The following is a 16,970-nucleotide window of genomic DNA, read 5'->3' as shown; positions in this document are numbered from 1 at the left end:
TTTCCTCCTTCAACAGTTTCTCTCTTTTTACCTTGCTCTTAGCCACAGACCAAAATTGCTCAATAGAGAGCTGAAGAAGAAAGTCAACAACAAAAAATCGATAAGTAGCAGTATGTAAAGTAGCCTAAACAAGATACAGCTCTGACATCGTATTCAGATGCGTTCTATCTAGTAGATTGGTATCTATGGTCTCTGACGTTGTGATAACACCTGAATCTATATAATACACTATAAAATGATCAAACACTGTAAATGAATTTAAACCCCGATTTTTAAAAAAATGGCTGCTTCTTTGGCAGAGAGCTAAATTTTTAACCTTTTCCCCTTTTTCTTTATTTCTGTAAAACTTTTAGTAGTCGACCTACTCGCTATGCTCGTTTAACGGCCGTCATCGCCTCACGGCTCGGATCTTGGCTTCCTCCCACCATCCACCACCAACACCAGTTAATTGAGCGTTAATAAAATGCAATGTTGTTGATAATAATAATAATGTTGTTTATAAAGCAACATGTGCTTTAACAGTAAGAAAAAAGTTATATACAGTAACGGACAAAACTGGTGCACAAAGCTTTTTTTAACTACCATTACTTGCTCATGGTAATCGCGATAGTCATGAAACTATATTAGAAGGAAGATATACTAGTAATATTGTACACAACAATTACGGAACCAAATTCGGCTTTATATATGGAGAAGTGACAATCAATAACAATAGCAATAAAGGCAACAGCTCCATATTCTTTTCTCTTTTCTATACGTCTATAGCACTGATACGAAGAATATATGTATTTGTATAGATGATGACAGAACAAGAAAGAAGATTAAGGTAGAAATAATTATCAATGGAGTTATATGCTATTACTAAACTGGATTGTTCTTCTGCAGGCAACTCAACATACCGATGAAGATTGCTATTGGGACGTTGAAAATGAAGAAAACATATGGGAGGCATGGCGACAGTACATGGACTAGTGCACATGCCATGAAAATTGGTAAGTTTAAAGACCAATTCATTGGTACAAAAAAAAAGGCTGATTGCTTATCATTTGTATAGCCTTGAAAAAAACCATGCCATACAATGCGGCTATTCAATCAAGTGCAGCCAAACAATACCTGATGAGCTGTATGAGCATCTTGGTCTCGATGTTTATGAAGTCGAGAGCCCATTTACCGCCTGCAGTGAATATGTGCAAAGTGTCTTTCTCGCTGTTGACGAGGTAGAGTAACTAACTTAACTTCAATCTGCAAGTAAAGTATGATGTATCTAATTGCTGTCTTTTTATTTTCAGAACAAATCAAGCAGGGAGTTAAGAGAAGCAATTGAAGGCACTAGTTCTAGTAACCAAGCAGCATTGTTCGCTCGAGATTATTTTCTTTTTTTGCAAGTGATCATCATTGTATATTCCCATAACTTCTGATCATTATCTTTGCCCACCTGTAGAACGACATTGCTAAAAAAAAAAAGAATCTAAAAAAAAAAGAATCGCGATCAGTGAAAGCAACTACAGCTTTAATGTCCTATGGCCAACTCTAGAGTTTGCAGTTGATTCCCTGGATAACGACAAGCTCTCATTTATTTGTGGTGAACACGTCCTAGTTTCTTCTAGCGAAGAATATAAGGCTGATGGTGTGATCATACTTGACGAGACCATAGAAATATGCTTGTTGGAAGTCTCTGGAAAGTACAAGTCGAATGACATTCCGCGTTTTAGCTATGACCATGTAAAAGGTTGCTTTGGAGTGCTGAGTATGCTTAATAATATAATCAAAGCATATCATAAAGCAGCAATCAAAACAGCAATCACGTTGAGAGTACCATTCGTACATGCCCGAGGTATGTTTTTTTGCAAAAGATAAAGCGATTGTATAACGTGACTCTATTTATTTAGGGGAATCAATCTATCTTTGGAGTCTTGAGGTTTGTAATAACAAACTTTATGCCTTCCAAAAGGTATACGAAGCCAAAGTTCCTTTTGAGTGGCTTGACCAAGCCGAAGTGCTTTCATTTGGTGTTTTTGTCTGGATGTTGAGGGTAAGGGTTCAAAAATTGAATGAGAAGGAGCTTGCAGCTTATCTAAATGGTTTTTAATATGTTTAAAATAGAATCTACTTTCCAAGTTAGTAGAATCCATTGAAGCTATGGCAAGAGAACATGATAAAGCAAGAATAGGGAAACTTCTGGGTCTCAAATATCCTGGCGAAGATCTTCTTGACTTCGTCAACACTAGCCTAAAAAAGCCAGCAAGAGGAGCCTCCTATGGCGTCCTCTTACCCCAAGATGACCAATGCGAGGCAACTATTTGTATGAGCCGCAGTTTGTAAATATCTTGTTTTTATTTGTTTACTATTTATTATATTATCATATGTATTAAAAGCAGTATCCTTATATCATAATATACATTTGAAAGCTCGTATTTCTCTTCTAAAAAAGACTTATCAATTGTTTTTGGGGACTATCTAGAAAATCCCATAATTCATCTTTCGTCTTTACTATATTGGTTTAAAGCAGAGCAAATATATTTATTGAAGGATATTATCTACCTTACAGCAGATTGGTTGGAAGACTGTCTATATATCGTACACAACTAAACGCGTGAGCAAAATATAGTGTTCTGTTAAATCAAGCAACAGAGAATAACGTAAACTGTTGAAGGAGGAAATTTTGACTTCAAGAATAGTTGATGCTTGTAACAGTGTCTATTTGAAAGATCTTTTGTGGATTTTGTTCGTTATTCGGACTCAAAGTTACAAGTATGCTTAAATAAAGAGCTTCTCTAAGATTGCACAGCTGTGCAATCATCAACTTGTGAGAGAGCCATCTCGATTCTTCAAGTGTGTGCAATCTCTATTTTTTACTGGTGTAATTCGAATATTTCGGCAAGGCAATCTGAATTCTTTCCCTATGCAATCTTCTTCTTCTCAGTGTGCAGTCTATTTCCGGAAATGGTGTACAGACAATAAATTATCAGGAGACGGGTGGACGTTTCAAGACAAGAGATAAAAGCCCAGTTCATTTGGTGTAACTGCAAGTGCGGTACTGAATGCCATTTTATGGGATCATTGAATTTGAAGAGAGGCCAACAGATGAGAACCCACTTTATCTAAATCCAAACTTGTCCAATCCGACAGTGTTTCTAAATCAAACTTAATTGGCAATAATACGCTGTTTGAAATCTTTTAAAAAACAACACCAATTGCTTATGATTATCTGTGCGGCTTCTGTTTGCTTGTACAAACAAAACATTATTTTTCATCCGTGAACACGACATGGATTGAACCAATAAAGAAATGATAAAAAAGTCGAGTGTTCCACACAAGGATATATTTGTAAAATCAAGATTTATTATTTACAGAGCTTTTTTTTTTTATTTATTTATTTACGATCTTGTTTTCAAACAGTAAAAAGGGGAGACGGAAAGGGGATGCAGTATTTATATATACAAAAGAAGGAGTGGGGGAGGAGAATGAAGGTATAGGTAGAATATGGGGGGGATGATGTCTAATATTATTCTGGTGTATAAGGTGAATGAATTAAATCAAGATCTAATATGCTTGACAAGGATGATTTTAAATCATTTAGTAATATCGGTTTACTAATACAACCATTCTAATAATAAATTATGTTAATCGCTTTATGGATCGAATATTCAGCTTATTTACCATGCCAACTTCAGTATACAATTGACGCCAATCATCGGAATCATTCGTTGTCACGGCAACGATAGGTATATCACGATTATGAGGTAAGATGCTACTGGATGAGGATGATCGAATCTGACGTGTTGTTTCGACGCCATTTAGAATAGGCATATCAATGTCCATCAAGATTAAATCAAATGGACGACGTTTCAAGACATCCAATGCTTTCACTCCACTCTTGACGAGTTCAATGTGTTCAAAGACATCTGACATGTGTGTGCTGAGCATGCGAGAGAGAATTTGAAGGTTGATGCTATTATCATCTACTAGAAGCACATGAAGTCTGGGTGAACGTATGGTGTGTGATGGATTACTGAAACGTCTTCTTAATACGGATGGTGATGGAAGTGAGAGTGAAGGTAAGATGGTAGGAACATGAGGTGTGATAGGAGGAGAAGGTAGTGAGGCTGATAAGACAGGTGGTTGATCTTGAAAGAGAAAAGCAGAATATCTTATACAAGTCGGTCGACAAGGTATCTTTCCAGAATCATGAATCACTAATGTACTGTCTTTTGTCTTTTTGGCTGTATATGCAAAATAATCCATTTAATATTTATTTTAGAAAAAAAAAAAAGAAATAAAAAAAAAAAAAAAAAAATTCAAAAAGTTGTTCCGAACTGTTTCTTTTATAAGCAGAGACGGATGTTCGGAATAGCCTAAATTAAGGGGAAAGATTACAGTCCGAAATTAAAAAAAAAATTTTTGAAATGTTTTCAGGGTCAAAATAAATTTTATTTCCTTTTCTGATAATTAACCAACCAGCATTCTCGATGAATACTTTTTATGTATTCATCCTATTCTTTCAAGGGCTTTTTCATAAAGAGAGAGAGAGAGAAAGGGGTGTTGCGCATCTTTTGAATCCACATAAGCCAGTTCCCGTGGTTACTCAGTCAGAAGGGAAAAGAACCAGTCAGAAAGTTGCATTTAGCCCCATTTTTCTTCCTATCCCTTTCAGCTGTCAACGAAGGATGCTGAGCCAAACAATGTAAAACTTGTAGAATCTGGAACTGTTCTTTGCCAAGGATATAAAAAGGAGAAAAGAATTCGATAGCCAAGCAAGACACGCGCACGTATTTGACTGCTTGATTCTAATAGAAGGAATGTGATACACGAATCAACCAGGACATGTCCCCCGAATAAAAAACGTTTCCTATTTATCCTTTGTATACACTTTATTTGACCATTTTTAAAGTAAAACCGTCTTTTGTTTTATTCCCTGATTTCTATAAAGTTTACCCGTAAAACAAGCCCCCCCCCTTTTTTTCAAAAATAGTTGAAAAAGTCATCGGATGGTTTGTGTGATGCATAGTTCCTTTTCAGAATCATTACGGCTACACGCTAATTCTTTTTTTCCCTCACTTTGTGTACACACACCTGATAGCGTCGTGGTCCTGTAAGTATCATGTATCCAAAAGCACTTCTAATGACTCATTTACAGTATTTATAATGTCATCTTTTTCTATCATTTCAAACTGCAAACATTTTTTTTATATGTTTTTCATTGTTCACAAGTGAAGAAATAGTAAATAAATAAAATTGTTTTGTTTATACATAATTGATTACTAAAACGCTGTGCACAGACATGTCTGTTTCAATACATGTTTCAAGGTTTTTATTATTGTTGTCACAAGGAAATAAACAAGTTTTAAGTACTTGTTTATAACAGATAAAGTACGTGCGAATATAAAAACAATCAGTCACAGGATAATTGCTTTTTTACAAATCGCAGGCATGTTTCTTTGATACCGTTTTATCGCAACTGTTTCATAAAACACATTGAGCGTCAGGAACAGTTGATGTGTTTCCGATATGTTTTATAGTCCGTACATGCAACTTGTATAGAATTTTATAGAAAAAAAAAGAATCATTCGTCTCTTTAACTAATCTCATTTTGCCCTTTTATGTGTCTTTTTTTAATAGACTTTGTCATCTTTATTCAAAGGTCTTTAGAATCAAATTGACTTGTAAAAGAGAAGAAAATGCTCTGAAACCAACTCTATTCCCCTTAAACCAAAGGGGAATACAGCATCTGGCTTAAACAACTTGTTCTTTACAGCAAGGACAGTGAGCGGGCAATGCACCCGATTATTTAATCAGGGTCACCTTGTGCTTTCATTCATCCGTTGTCTTGCCCTAGTCTTGTCTTGTTCATCTCACAGTTTCCTTTTCAATTAATAAAGAATAGTGTTTGTTTGATTGAGATTATATATTCGTGATGATAGCAAGAATAAAGTTGATTAATGAACAGAAATATATTAAATGCATATGAAATCCAGATTTTACAAGCAGTCTGGATCATAAAAAAAATAAACGCGTGTCAACAGTCTTTTATTCCTTTCGTTGACCATTACAGTCCCTGAATTACAAAAACAAAACTGACTTTTATAAAGTCAAGGTTGAATAATAAGTCATATCCCCCCTTTTTTTTAAAAAAATAAAATAAAATAAAAATGGTAAGGTTTTCAAGTGCAATCAGATGTAATAAAATACATTTTTTCGGATTCATTGGTCTACAGCTTGCGACACAGCTTTCATTTTTTTTTTTTTTTTTTTTTTTTCATGAGCTTTAATTATAAGGTTAATTTTTTAATAATATCACATTGAAATCATAGACATGATTACTATTCCAACCCATTTCTTGCTTTTTGATCAAATGTCTTTATTGACAATGCAGAGGAATATTCGAGTATGAATGGATTTGCTTTACATCTAATTTCAAGAATGTCTTTTGAAAGTCATGTCTGAAATAGAAGCACTGATAAAGTTCCTAAAGGCATAAACCAAACCAGATTTAAATGGATGAAGGAGACCCTGGTGTTTGCACCTGAATCAGTGTAGCCAAATTCACAACATTACGTGATAATCACTACTCTTTTTTTTTTATCGATTGCTTGGAAAAGCAAGTGTCAAAACAAGAGTGTGACCTATCATTGATTTCACAGTAAAATAAAAATAGTTTCTAGGTCTTTTTCTGGCATTTCTAATACTCTTTGATGCCTTTACCTCGGTGTACACAAACATACAACCATCATGAAAGTTTGTATCATCGTCTGCTACAAATTCGGACTTTTATTCCATCTCAATTGTAGCAAATTTGCGCTAAATATAGAAGGAAAAAAAGGATAAAAAAAGTAGCTCATTTGCACAACATCGTCCATTTTTCGATGCTGCTTGCATTCATCAATGTGGTACAGCATTATGGATTCTATTAAAGATTCATTTGATTCATAATAAAGAATTTTAATGGGCGCGCAGCGTCTTCAATACATCCTAATCGCCCACATCAGATCAAAAGATGTGTGAGGGGATCAGGAACAAAAAAGTGGCGGTGCAAGGAGAAAAAGTGCGTCATCAACGCGGGTTTGAGCTCTGAGGCCATCAATCCAAGAGACATTTTTTTTTTTTTTTTTTTTTTTTTTTGCAGAAACTGAATAAGACAGAGACAATTTTTGGTGATATGATGCATCTACTCCAAAGAAGACGAAATATGCATCGAGACAACGGTAATCCAAGAGGAAACAGGATAGAAAGTACGCGACTTGTGGATGGTTAGGAAGCTTAGAAGAAAAGACAAGGAACCTGCAACACTGAGTGGTATTTGTAACCGACTGTGCTTGTGGAGACAGTGGATCGCATATTTTATCGTCTGCGATTGATTCAGATAAAGGCTTGCGTTTGACACTAGGCAGTCACTCAATGCACCATCTAATGCATCGGTTACGTTGGTTCATTCTATCACAATAGGAGGCTTTACTAGACGTAGCATATTATTTACAGAGAAACGCGAAGAACCACCCAAACCTGTAAGCATGTAGCGTTTTTGAACGTTTTTCAAGCTACATGATCCCAAAAGATGTGAAGATATTAAAGGCAAGACCATATGCGAATTATGAGCGAACCATTTGTGAGCAGAAACACACGATAAGAAGCAGATTAAAGTCTTTAGGATTGATACCAATAGATGAAAGTTGATCCTATGTTATTAGAACCATGGAAGCATTAGTGGTAGCAGATTGTTGTGTGTGAAAATAGCCTTCAGACTTAAAGGGAATGCCCAGATAAGAGAAGGTATCTTGACGCGGCATGATAGTACCATAAAGAGAGTATGGAAAAAGCTGGAAATTGTCACCAAAATTATGCACTTACTAGAGATTAATTAATACTCTAGAGACTGTGCTATTTACAAAGTGGCAAGAGCACTGTCATTTATGATTGTCAACAACAAAACCACATCATCCGTATACAAAAGACAATTCATTAGTAAGATCAGCTGAATAGAATCAAGCCCATCGGCAAGAAGGTGATGACATAAGAGTCTGGGCGGATTGTTATTATAAGTAGGGTAAAGACATGGTCAGAGGATCGATTCCTAGAGAGCACCAGTAGTCTTAAAGCTCATACTTTAAAAAAATAGTGATGCGCAAACTTATAATAAAAAACCAATGTACTTATTAAGCATCTATTAGCAAGCAGGGTACTACTTTTTGCCCTTATTTTTTGGAGTACATGTTCACTAGTTAATCTCTATTACAAAAGGCACTATGGAGGTAAATAATCATGAAAGCTCAACATGTTTTCTTGTAACTTTTTTTTAGGCGAATTTGACTTCAGTTTATTCTCATACGAAACAATACTGTGAGGGTAAGCAAATTCTTGTACTATTTTTCGAAATCCTTAGATTGTATACAATCAGCAGAGAGATGAGGAGGTAGACACTCGATACTATTGTCCAAAGTAAAGAGGAAGGCAAGGCATTCCTAATCAGCTCTCTCTTAGTCACTTGTAACGATATATCGTCATTTGTATTCATTAAAAATCCATGACTACACATGAGAAGGAGCGTATTAAACACCTTAAAGCCATAATTGCAGACGTAAAAAAAAAGTCTGGAAAATGCACACTTATATACTTTTACCTCTTCTCAATAAACTAGTTTAAGCACTTTGAACTCAACAACTATTAATCAGAATGAGTAGCCTTTGTTGATGGCTTCGTTGACTTTGTCTTACCTCTTTAAATCATGTCAACCCTTTAGGCGTTTGAATCTGTCTTTGGGTAATTACTCTCCACTGTCAAAAGCTCGATTTTGATAAGTCAATATTAAGACCTATTACTATGAGACCTGACAGACGAATACTTTAGTTTTTTAACAAGTATTCTCATTTTCCAAAGTGATAGGACTCACCAATGCTTAAAAAAAAAAATTCGAAAAGGAAATTGCCTCATAAAATTTTGCCGAAGATAAAAAACATGAGTCCCAGAGTCTGACGGGCCATATACTGCGCATATCTGTGGTTTCCATATTAAGCAGCTGTAAAAAGCGGAGTGTCATCAAATTTACCTTTTTATTTGATTCTACAACCACTATATGAACATCAATTAGCTTTTCATAATCTACCAAGACATTTAGCCTTTATATCTATTTGGATATTATTTATAACAAGACAAAAATTATTTTTGCTGAATCAGCCAGTGTCTTGATTTAGAAATGTCTATGCGTAGCGCTTACGTGTTCCTTCCAGAAAGATTAGTAATAACCCAGCACTTTTTAATAATGAAGCGAATTCCTTTTTTTTTTAAATCTTCCTTTTATTTATCATTTTTTATAAAACAAAAAGTCAATGGAGGAACAACAATCCATATCTTGGAATTCATACTACTTTGTACAAAAAGCTTCTTTAGATCTCAACTACGGTGACAAGATAAAGCTACCAGCCATAGCATTGGAACAACTACTTGCCAAAGCTGGTCACAGTACGTTACCCTCACCATTAACATTTGAACTTCGCCACCCTCACTCTGGTGCCTTTATTCACTGCGGTGTTAAGGAATTTGCCTCTTCTTCATCCGATTCAGCTGAATTACCCGAGTGGATCATGACAGCGCTTGGCCTGAAAGCGGGCGATCGTGTGCTCATCAAGCTTCAGCTCTTACCCAAGGGCACCTGGACACAACTCAAGCCCTTGTCGGACAACTACCAAGATATTACCGATTATCGTGCAGCACTTGAGGCTCATTTGCGTGGACATTATAATACTCTCACTAAGGGACAGGTACTCTTTTGTCGGTATGGTGAACAGACTTATCCTTTTCAAGTGACTGAGCTGAAGCCTCAAGAAGCAGTGTTGATTAATGACACGGACCTTGAAGTGGATATTGAGGGATCGGCAAATATAGGTCATCAGCAATCAGATCATACAAAGTCAGAAGTCGGATTGAATGAGAGTGTATTGAGCGCAGACGTGCCTTACAAAGATTACAGATATTGGTCATTGAAGTTGCGTCAAAATACAAATGTAGAATTAAAATTAACAGTAGAAAAAGGAGATATTGGTAAGGCAATGATAAAGTGATAAAAGAATTTTTTTTTTTGTACTAAACATTTTTTTTTGGAGAATAGATATTGTTATCAGCAGTAAAACAAAGCATCCAAAAGTGGAAAATTATGAATGGGCAGATTTGAGTTCAGATAATGAGCGATTATTAAGGTTGATGAATATACAAGCAAACATACTATATGTTGGTATACATGGTTATGAAGAGAGCTCAGTCACAACATGGGAAGTAAAAGAAATAGATGAAGCAATGGCAGATACCAAGATGGAGGAACCAGAGGACGACAAGGAGGGCAAAGTCCAGTGCAAAAACTGCCATGCATGGATTATGGAACGTACAGTGATGCTTCACGAAGGATTTTGCTATCGCAATAATGCTGTTTGTCCTTGGGGATGTGGTAAAGTCTTTAAAAAGGGAAGTGAGGAGCTCGAAAAGCATTGGCATTGTGATCAATGCGATGCAATTGGATCAATTGATGGCAAGAAAAAACATGTTGAATATTATCATACACCAAAGATGTGTGTTTGTAACACTTTTACAACCGACTCGTATGAATCATTGGCAGAGCACAAGTGTACAGATTGTTCCGAGAAAATGATTATTTGCAAATACTGTCACGTAAGTTTATCTTGTTTTTATAGCAAACTTTGTTTCTTATTCCCGTATGCATAGACCTTGGTTGCTCAAGGTGTTGTTTCATTAGATCCTAGGGATAGGCTATTAGGTCTACGTTCTCATGAAAGCTATTGTGGATCACGTACGATTACATGTCAAAAATGCAGCAAGCCTATACCCATTAAAGATATCCAAGTGCATGCAAAAGTACATGAAATCAAACGTCAACAGCAAACACTTCCACCTGCTTGCAGTAATATGAATTGTACGAGACCTAGAGCAAAAAATAGACTTTCTTTATGTCAATACTGCTTTGGACCCTTTTGGATGTCTGAAGATGACCCAAAGAATACTAAATTAGTCCAAAAAGTAGCAAGAAAGCTCCATGCTCAGCTAACCGAAGGATGTGGGAAAAAATGGTGTCAAAATAAGGTACAAAAAAATGCAACCTCGTGAATAACACATTTTAAGATTCTAACTGTTCAAAAAGTATTGTGCCACTAGTACAAATGATAAAAGGGATGCAACAACAGCCGCAAGTTTACTTATACCAATGATCAAGAACTTGCCTCGAGAATTAAACAAGCCAAACCCAAATCCGGAACTCTACTTTTGTGTTGATGAGTCAATTAGCCAAAAGAAGTTTTTGGCAGACGTATTGTATAATGAAGCAGAGGATAAATACGAGTTGGGATGGTGTGTGAAAGCAGTTGAAAGTGAACAAGGAGACTTAGATAGAGCCAAAATTTGGTTAGACCGTAATGCACCTAGAAAAAATCATTTACTGTAAATAAACGGTTACTACAGCCACCAGGATTTCATCCAAGTATATATTATTGCTGGACAATTAGATGTGGGATATCATCTGATCTTTAAACCATAACACTAAGCTTTTTAAAAACTCTTTCTACTACCTGATTGAGTTTTTTTGACCAAAAAAAAAACTTTACCTCAAAGCCGGCGAACAATTTTAATAATTTCGTCTTTGATATGGCCGTGGATTCGGTACTTTATTGAAGGTTGTCAGACTACGATTATTACAAGAAGGATGGCACTGACTTGTTCGAATCCTTTAATCAAATACACTAAAAATCCATGTTTCTTCAGCAGCCTTCTGAATCCTACGCCTCTCATAGGCTCTTGGTGCCAGATATTTGGAGCGGAATAGTTACCCATAACAAAAACAGCATCGTTTCCAAATTTACTTTTTCAATTAGGTGAAGGGCGGTTATTTTTGTAGCAGTGAAAGTAAAATGGTGCCTCCATGTGACGTTCTTTATGTTCCCTAAAATATGAAAAATATTAGTATATATATCGTTACATTATCGAAATTAAATAAAGAGAGGCTTTTTCCACAACAACTTTAATTGTTCTGTGTAATTCTCTTGGAAACCGTTATAGTCAAGGGAATTTTGAAGCTATTGAAAGTTTATTGGAGTTTTTGAAGAAAACATTAAGTATAATAACCAGTCCAACATAGGCGACCATATCCTCGCTAGCTTTCTGCCTTCTCATGTACTTGGACAGTTTCAATTTTCGATGCAAGAGATGCATAGTCAAGTGATTGGCTGTAGTCTCAGTATAATGTCTTTGTAGCAATTCAGTAACCATTGTACGATTTCTAAGATATTCTTCAAAAATTTGTAGATCTAAAGATCGAGAATTTACAAGAGTATCTTCAGCATTTTGTACTTTTTGTAGTTTAACGGCTTGACAGATGCGACGATACCTCTTTGTTTTTTTTTTTTGTTTTTTTTTATCTTGGCAAGGCTTGGTGCATCTATACGTGCGTGATGTATCATCAGTAGAGTTTTCATGTACATAATACAAAGGAACTCGTCTTTTTGGGTCAATAGTAGCACAGCAACCAGTAATTTCTCCATGTTGTTGTGCATTAAGGCATGTTATATTAGGCGCTGACTCTACAAAAGCATTATGAAGACCAACGTATCGATGCTTTCTAGCCTGTCTTTTTTCAAGGCTTGTGACGCCTACACCATTCATTTGGATTGTTCCACGAAAACGAAGCCTACTAATTTCTTGAGGCTTCAAAGCTGCAGAACTCATATGAATCATCTTGGCTCAGGGGATCATTTACGGCTACGAATATTTTGACAGAGAATTTTACTATAAATTGTTGCATATGCAGGTATGCAAGTTCTGCCAAGAGGAAAGCAGCTAAAAATAGGTAAGCCAGGAGCTTCAAAGAAGTGAGCAAGCTGATAGACATCATGGGTTTACATGAATTAAATTTGGCATCACAATACACATTATTTTGTTTGAATGTATATTGGACGGTATACAAAGCCCATATAGGTTTTAGTCTTTGTAAAGTCTGATTATAAATAGGATCTTGAAGAGGAAGTTCGATAGAGGATGGATTGTGGAATAGGCGTCTTAATATCTCTCGATTAATAAAACTAACAAATAAGTCAAACAATTGATGAGTCTCTTGAAACTCTTTATTGAGTAAAGATGAAGAAAAAGAGTCTATTCAATGCAAACTATGCATTCGAATATAATAATGTGGTTTAGGTTCCGAGGTAGTAAGGTATAAATTGTGTGGGCTGTTTATCGCACATAACATAGAGTGCTATATACGATATATAATCAAATTGTTAGTTTTGGAATCTTTTGAGTGATCTCACACAACATTAAGGAAATTACTAAGGTAAATACGACATTGATCAATAATTCTAGAAGCTAAAGCTACCTTGAATTGTCTTGCCAAAAGTGTAATTTGCTCATATGCTTCGTTGAAAATTACTTCGTTGTCCACTCCTTCTTCTCGCCATTATCTAATCACGTCTGCTTTTCTTTGGCGAATTTGTAATAAGGTATTGGTTGTGGGACAAAAATGATTGCCAAATTGATCTTCAATATCATTGGTATAAGCAGTGTTTATTTTCAGTCCTTGCACTGAAAATGATTGTTGAGCAAATTTGAGCTCGGGCCTTTCATAGGTAGTATGATCGAGGTACCTTTGAATGCATTGACTAACAAATACAAGTCAGCGAGTTGTTGCCTCACCCATACGACCACGATGATAATGTACTAAGGATAACCATACCTCAGAAAAGAGCTTTTTGTTAATGTAAGTAACGATATCAAAATTGTCATCATCTTGAAGTGCACAGAGAAATATGAATTTAGATAAGGACTAAGCATGCATTGTAGTAGCATGGATGGTGCTTATGGAATCCTCGAGTCGCTCTTGATACTGCTCATTTCACTTAATATCATCAATAGAAGATTAAACAAAATAAGATCAACAGAAGCAAGGGCACCAGTAGTGCTCATGATGCTAGCTGAAGTACTTGATAGAAAATAGTTATTTATGATGAAGGCTGGTACCACTAATGAAATGGGAAAAATGTGAGGGATCAATTATTACTTTATATCAAGTATGATTTATCTGTTTGAATGTGTATGTAATTAACGCTGCCACAAGTTAACAATATAAAGGTATGAAGAGAAACAAGGAAATAGACCGGGATTTATATGGTGTTGTGATCTTTCTAAGGTAGTGAAAACCAAATAAGTCAAAAGCTATAGAGCTTTTTAGATAGAAAAAAGATATCCTTTATTAAAATTTCTTTAATTTAAGGGGGCTTAATCATTATTTCTTTATAATTGGTACTTCTCGGAAGACCTATCACATTGTATTCCATTGAATCATCTTTATATTTAGTGTTATTTCCTTTGTTCATAGAGTTAATATTAATAATATTTTTTGGTCATAATACAACTTTGGCTATTATCATTTTGATTAATAGCATCAGCAGTAATACTTTGAATGGAGAAACGGAAGTTAAATATAGTAAAAAATCTTGATCATCCTGCATCAATACAAAGAAGTGAAGCTGCAACTTCTCAAATTAAAAATTATAAACATATACAAAGAATAAGGAAATAAAAGGCTATTTTTCTTCTATTAAAAAGGTTCTATTACTTGTAATTTATTTTGGTTATTAATCCTCTTAAATGATTAAAATAGCACTGCTTGTTCTTTGTTATGGAACATATTAAAACAAAGATAACGGCTAAATATAGTTATGAATGCACCAACAAATGAATAGAATTAAATGAACATGCTGCGCTCTATAGCATGATAAGAAAGGAAGCCGTGCTTTTGCATATGTACCTAAGACAAGGACCAGAACAACATTTATTTTGAATGTTATTTCTACTTATGGTATAGTAAAAATCAAAAGTAAGAAGACCAAGAGCACCTGTCTTTTCGAAGGAAAAAACGTGATAGGCAGCACTCAGACAGCTAGAAATGCTGAAGGGGGAAATGTTACTAAGTAACATAATTTCATTGTAAATGTTCTTGATATTTTGTATCAGCATGAGTAGTTTAAGGGCAACTACATTGTCACGGACAATATTTCCACTCACAAGAATGCTAATATCAGAAAGTATTGAGTAACGTAATCATGGCTGTATTTACCTTCCAAATGAATGGCATCAATCAACATGGAAAAGTAAACTTAAAGGAAAAGTGTTTTTGTAGAAAGATATATTGTCAGCTAGAATTGATGATATATACAACAAACATCCTTTTGAGCGACTTTCGAGGTCTCTGCAGATATTCAGCTGCTAGATTTGAAGATTGTTTGAATCTTAAATTGATATAGTCTTCCCCTTCTCCTTCTCTCTCTTTTTTTTTGTGCATAAAGAAATTATGTTTTTTTTTTCTTGAAGATGCACGGATATTTTGTGAAAATAATATACATCAGTTTAAAAGAGTTGTTTCTAAGAATTCTAAAAAGATTAGCATATGCCGGTTTTGAAATGATGAACAGTAAACAAAATAAAATATTTGGGCTTGTTTTGATTTTTATGCTTCACGTTTAATAATTTATTTCTTATTTTTAAAGTAGAGGTTTTGTGCTCATTCTTTTTTCTTAAACAAAAAGGGTAAAGTCCACATCTATCAAGACTGTATAATTTGATTTTCTTTTTTGATAAACCGTAACTTTGAAGTCTTTCATCAGGTGGTATTTTGTATTCGATGAAAGGCAGAATTATTGCAGCATTAAATTCAATTCTATCGCTTAGCTGTATAGTTTTATTTATTTTTATTTTTTATAAGTAAATACTAAACTCCTCTTAGGTGTTTCATGATTGCAATAGACAGTGAAATCTTTTTGAATAAGGCTATTCTGTGTAGTCAAGGCTTGTCAAACACAGGCCAAAGGAAGAGAGAATGCCTTTTGAATAAAAACACAGTATAAAGCAATCGTTTGAAGTAAGCATGTAGTTTCTATAAGAGCAGTTTACAGTGATGATCATTATAACTATGTTCTTGACCATTTTACTTTTATAAACAATAAAATAGACGTCTTCTTTTTTGGACAGCAAAGTGAAGGTACAATTGTTAAATAGCTTTTTTTTTTCTCTTTTAAATTACAAAAATACTGCAAAAAGATTAATTACATATATCATTGATTTTGAAGAATAAAAGGCAAGTGTCCAAATACTTTTTTAAAAATTAATGAATTCAATCTAGTAATTTGAGTTGTAAAGCTATTCTTACGTACAGTTTTCTTCTTGGTATAAAAATAAACACTATAAGACTTGTAGTATTACGCCTTATTAATTAATAATTCAATCTCTTGTCTTGTAAGAGCAAGTCTGAAACCTATTTGATCCTAGAAAACTCTTAAGTGGTACAGGCGTCCTCTTCATACTAAGAAATACACAATCTGAAAGGATTTCGTAGTCAGAGTGTTTATTTAAGGAAACAACTTGGAGACATTTTTAATCCAACCTAACTTCATCTACTTCTATTTTTAAAATGAAGCTCTCAATGTATACTGTTTTTAGATATTGCCCGCGCCCATTTCATTTATATTTATAATTTGTATAGCATCATCATCCATAAATAGTTCAAAAATGTTCAGTTTTGTGTCTGAAGATGGAAAAAGAATTTTGTGTGATGAAGATAAAGAATTCTGATTTTGAGGTTTTCTTAACTCATCCAGTCAGAAGAAAAAGGATCAAGTTCAAGAATTAGAAATACACTCAACATGATTTTTGTAAGTGACCTTCAAGGACTCTATAATTGTTTTGCTCCAAAACATGAATAATGTCTAAAATATAAGTCTATTAGACAAGTTGGTTTTTCCTGTGGGGATGTTTGTAAAGCATGTAAGACACTTCAGATGAGCAATAAGAGTTTCGGAAATAGTACAATGCTGACGGCTTCAATTGGCAAAGTTAAAGATGCTGTTTCCGTCTATGGTTTCAAGACCCACTGTGGTGGTGGAAAGACCACTGGTTTCGCCATGATCTATGACAACTTGGAAGCTCTC

At 34.8% G+C, this 16,970-nt stretch overlaps 4 protein-coding genes across 4 annotated transcripts; 2 read left to right on the top strand and 2 right to left on the bottom strand.

Annotated features, from left to right (window-relative positions):
* Positions 1-982: 982 nt before the first annotated feature.
* RO3G_02266 (uncharacterized protein) lies at positions 983-2,322 on the top strand (the record flags this gene model as incomplete). The annotated part of the gene is made up of 6 exons (XM_067656857.1): positions 983-992; positions 1,055-1,179; positions 1,290-1,338; positions 1,535-1,834; positions 1,890-2,032; positions 2,104-2,322. 6 exons carry the CDS (start codon positions 983-985, stop codon positions 2,320-2,322), a joined length of 846 nt encoding a protein of 281 aa, XP_067512958.1.
* A 1,183-nt stretch (positions 2,323-3,505) lies between these two features.
* On the bottom strand, positions 3,506-4,245 carry RO3G_02265 (uncharacterized protein; the record flags this gene model as incomplete). The annotated part of the gene is made up of 2 exons (XM_067656856.1): positions 3,506-3,607; positions 3,661-4,245. 2 exons carry the CDS (start codon positions 4,243-4,245, stop codon positions 3,506-3,508), a joined length of 687 nt encoding a protein of 228 aa, XP_067512957.1.
* A 5,075-nt stretch (positions 4,246-9,320) lies between these two features.
* On the top strand, positions 9,321-11,440 carry RO3G_02264 (uncharacterized protein; the record flags this gene model as incomplete). Its single annotated transcript, XM_067656855.1, has 4 exons — positions 9,321-10,032; positions 10,100-10,653; positions 10,708-11,082; positions 11,141-11,440. The coding sequence occupies 4 exons, from the start codon at positions 9,321-9,323 to the stop codon at positions 11,438-11,440; spliced, it is 1,941 nt and encodes a 646-aa protein (XP_067512956.1).
* A 611-nt stretch (positions 11,441-12,051) lies between these two features.
* RO3G_02263 (uncharacterized protein) lies at positions 12,052-12,726 on the bottom strand (the record flags this gene model as incomplete). The annotated part of the gene is made up of 2 exons (XM_067656854.1): positions 12,052-12,271; positions 12,437-12,726. 2 exons carry the CDS (start codon positions 12,724-12,726, stop codon positions 12,052-12,054), a joined length of 510 nt encoding a protein of 169 aa, XP_067512955.1.
* Between the last annotated feature and the right edge of the window lie 4,244 nt (positions 12,727-16,970).

This window comes from Rhizopus delemar, genomic scaffold, assembly GCF_000149305.1.
Source record: "Rhizopus delemar RA 99-880 supercont3.2 genomic scaffold, whole genome shotgun sequence".
Taxonomy (NCBI): Eukaryota; Fungi; Mucoromycota; class Mucoromycetes; order Mucorales; family Rhizopodaceae; genus Rhizopus; species Rhizopus delemar.
The sequence above is the reverse complement of the archived record's forward strand: the minus strand, read 5'-3'. Positions and strand labels throughout refer to the sequence as shown.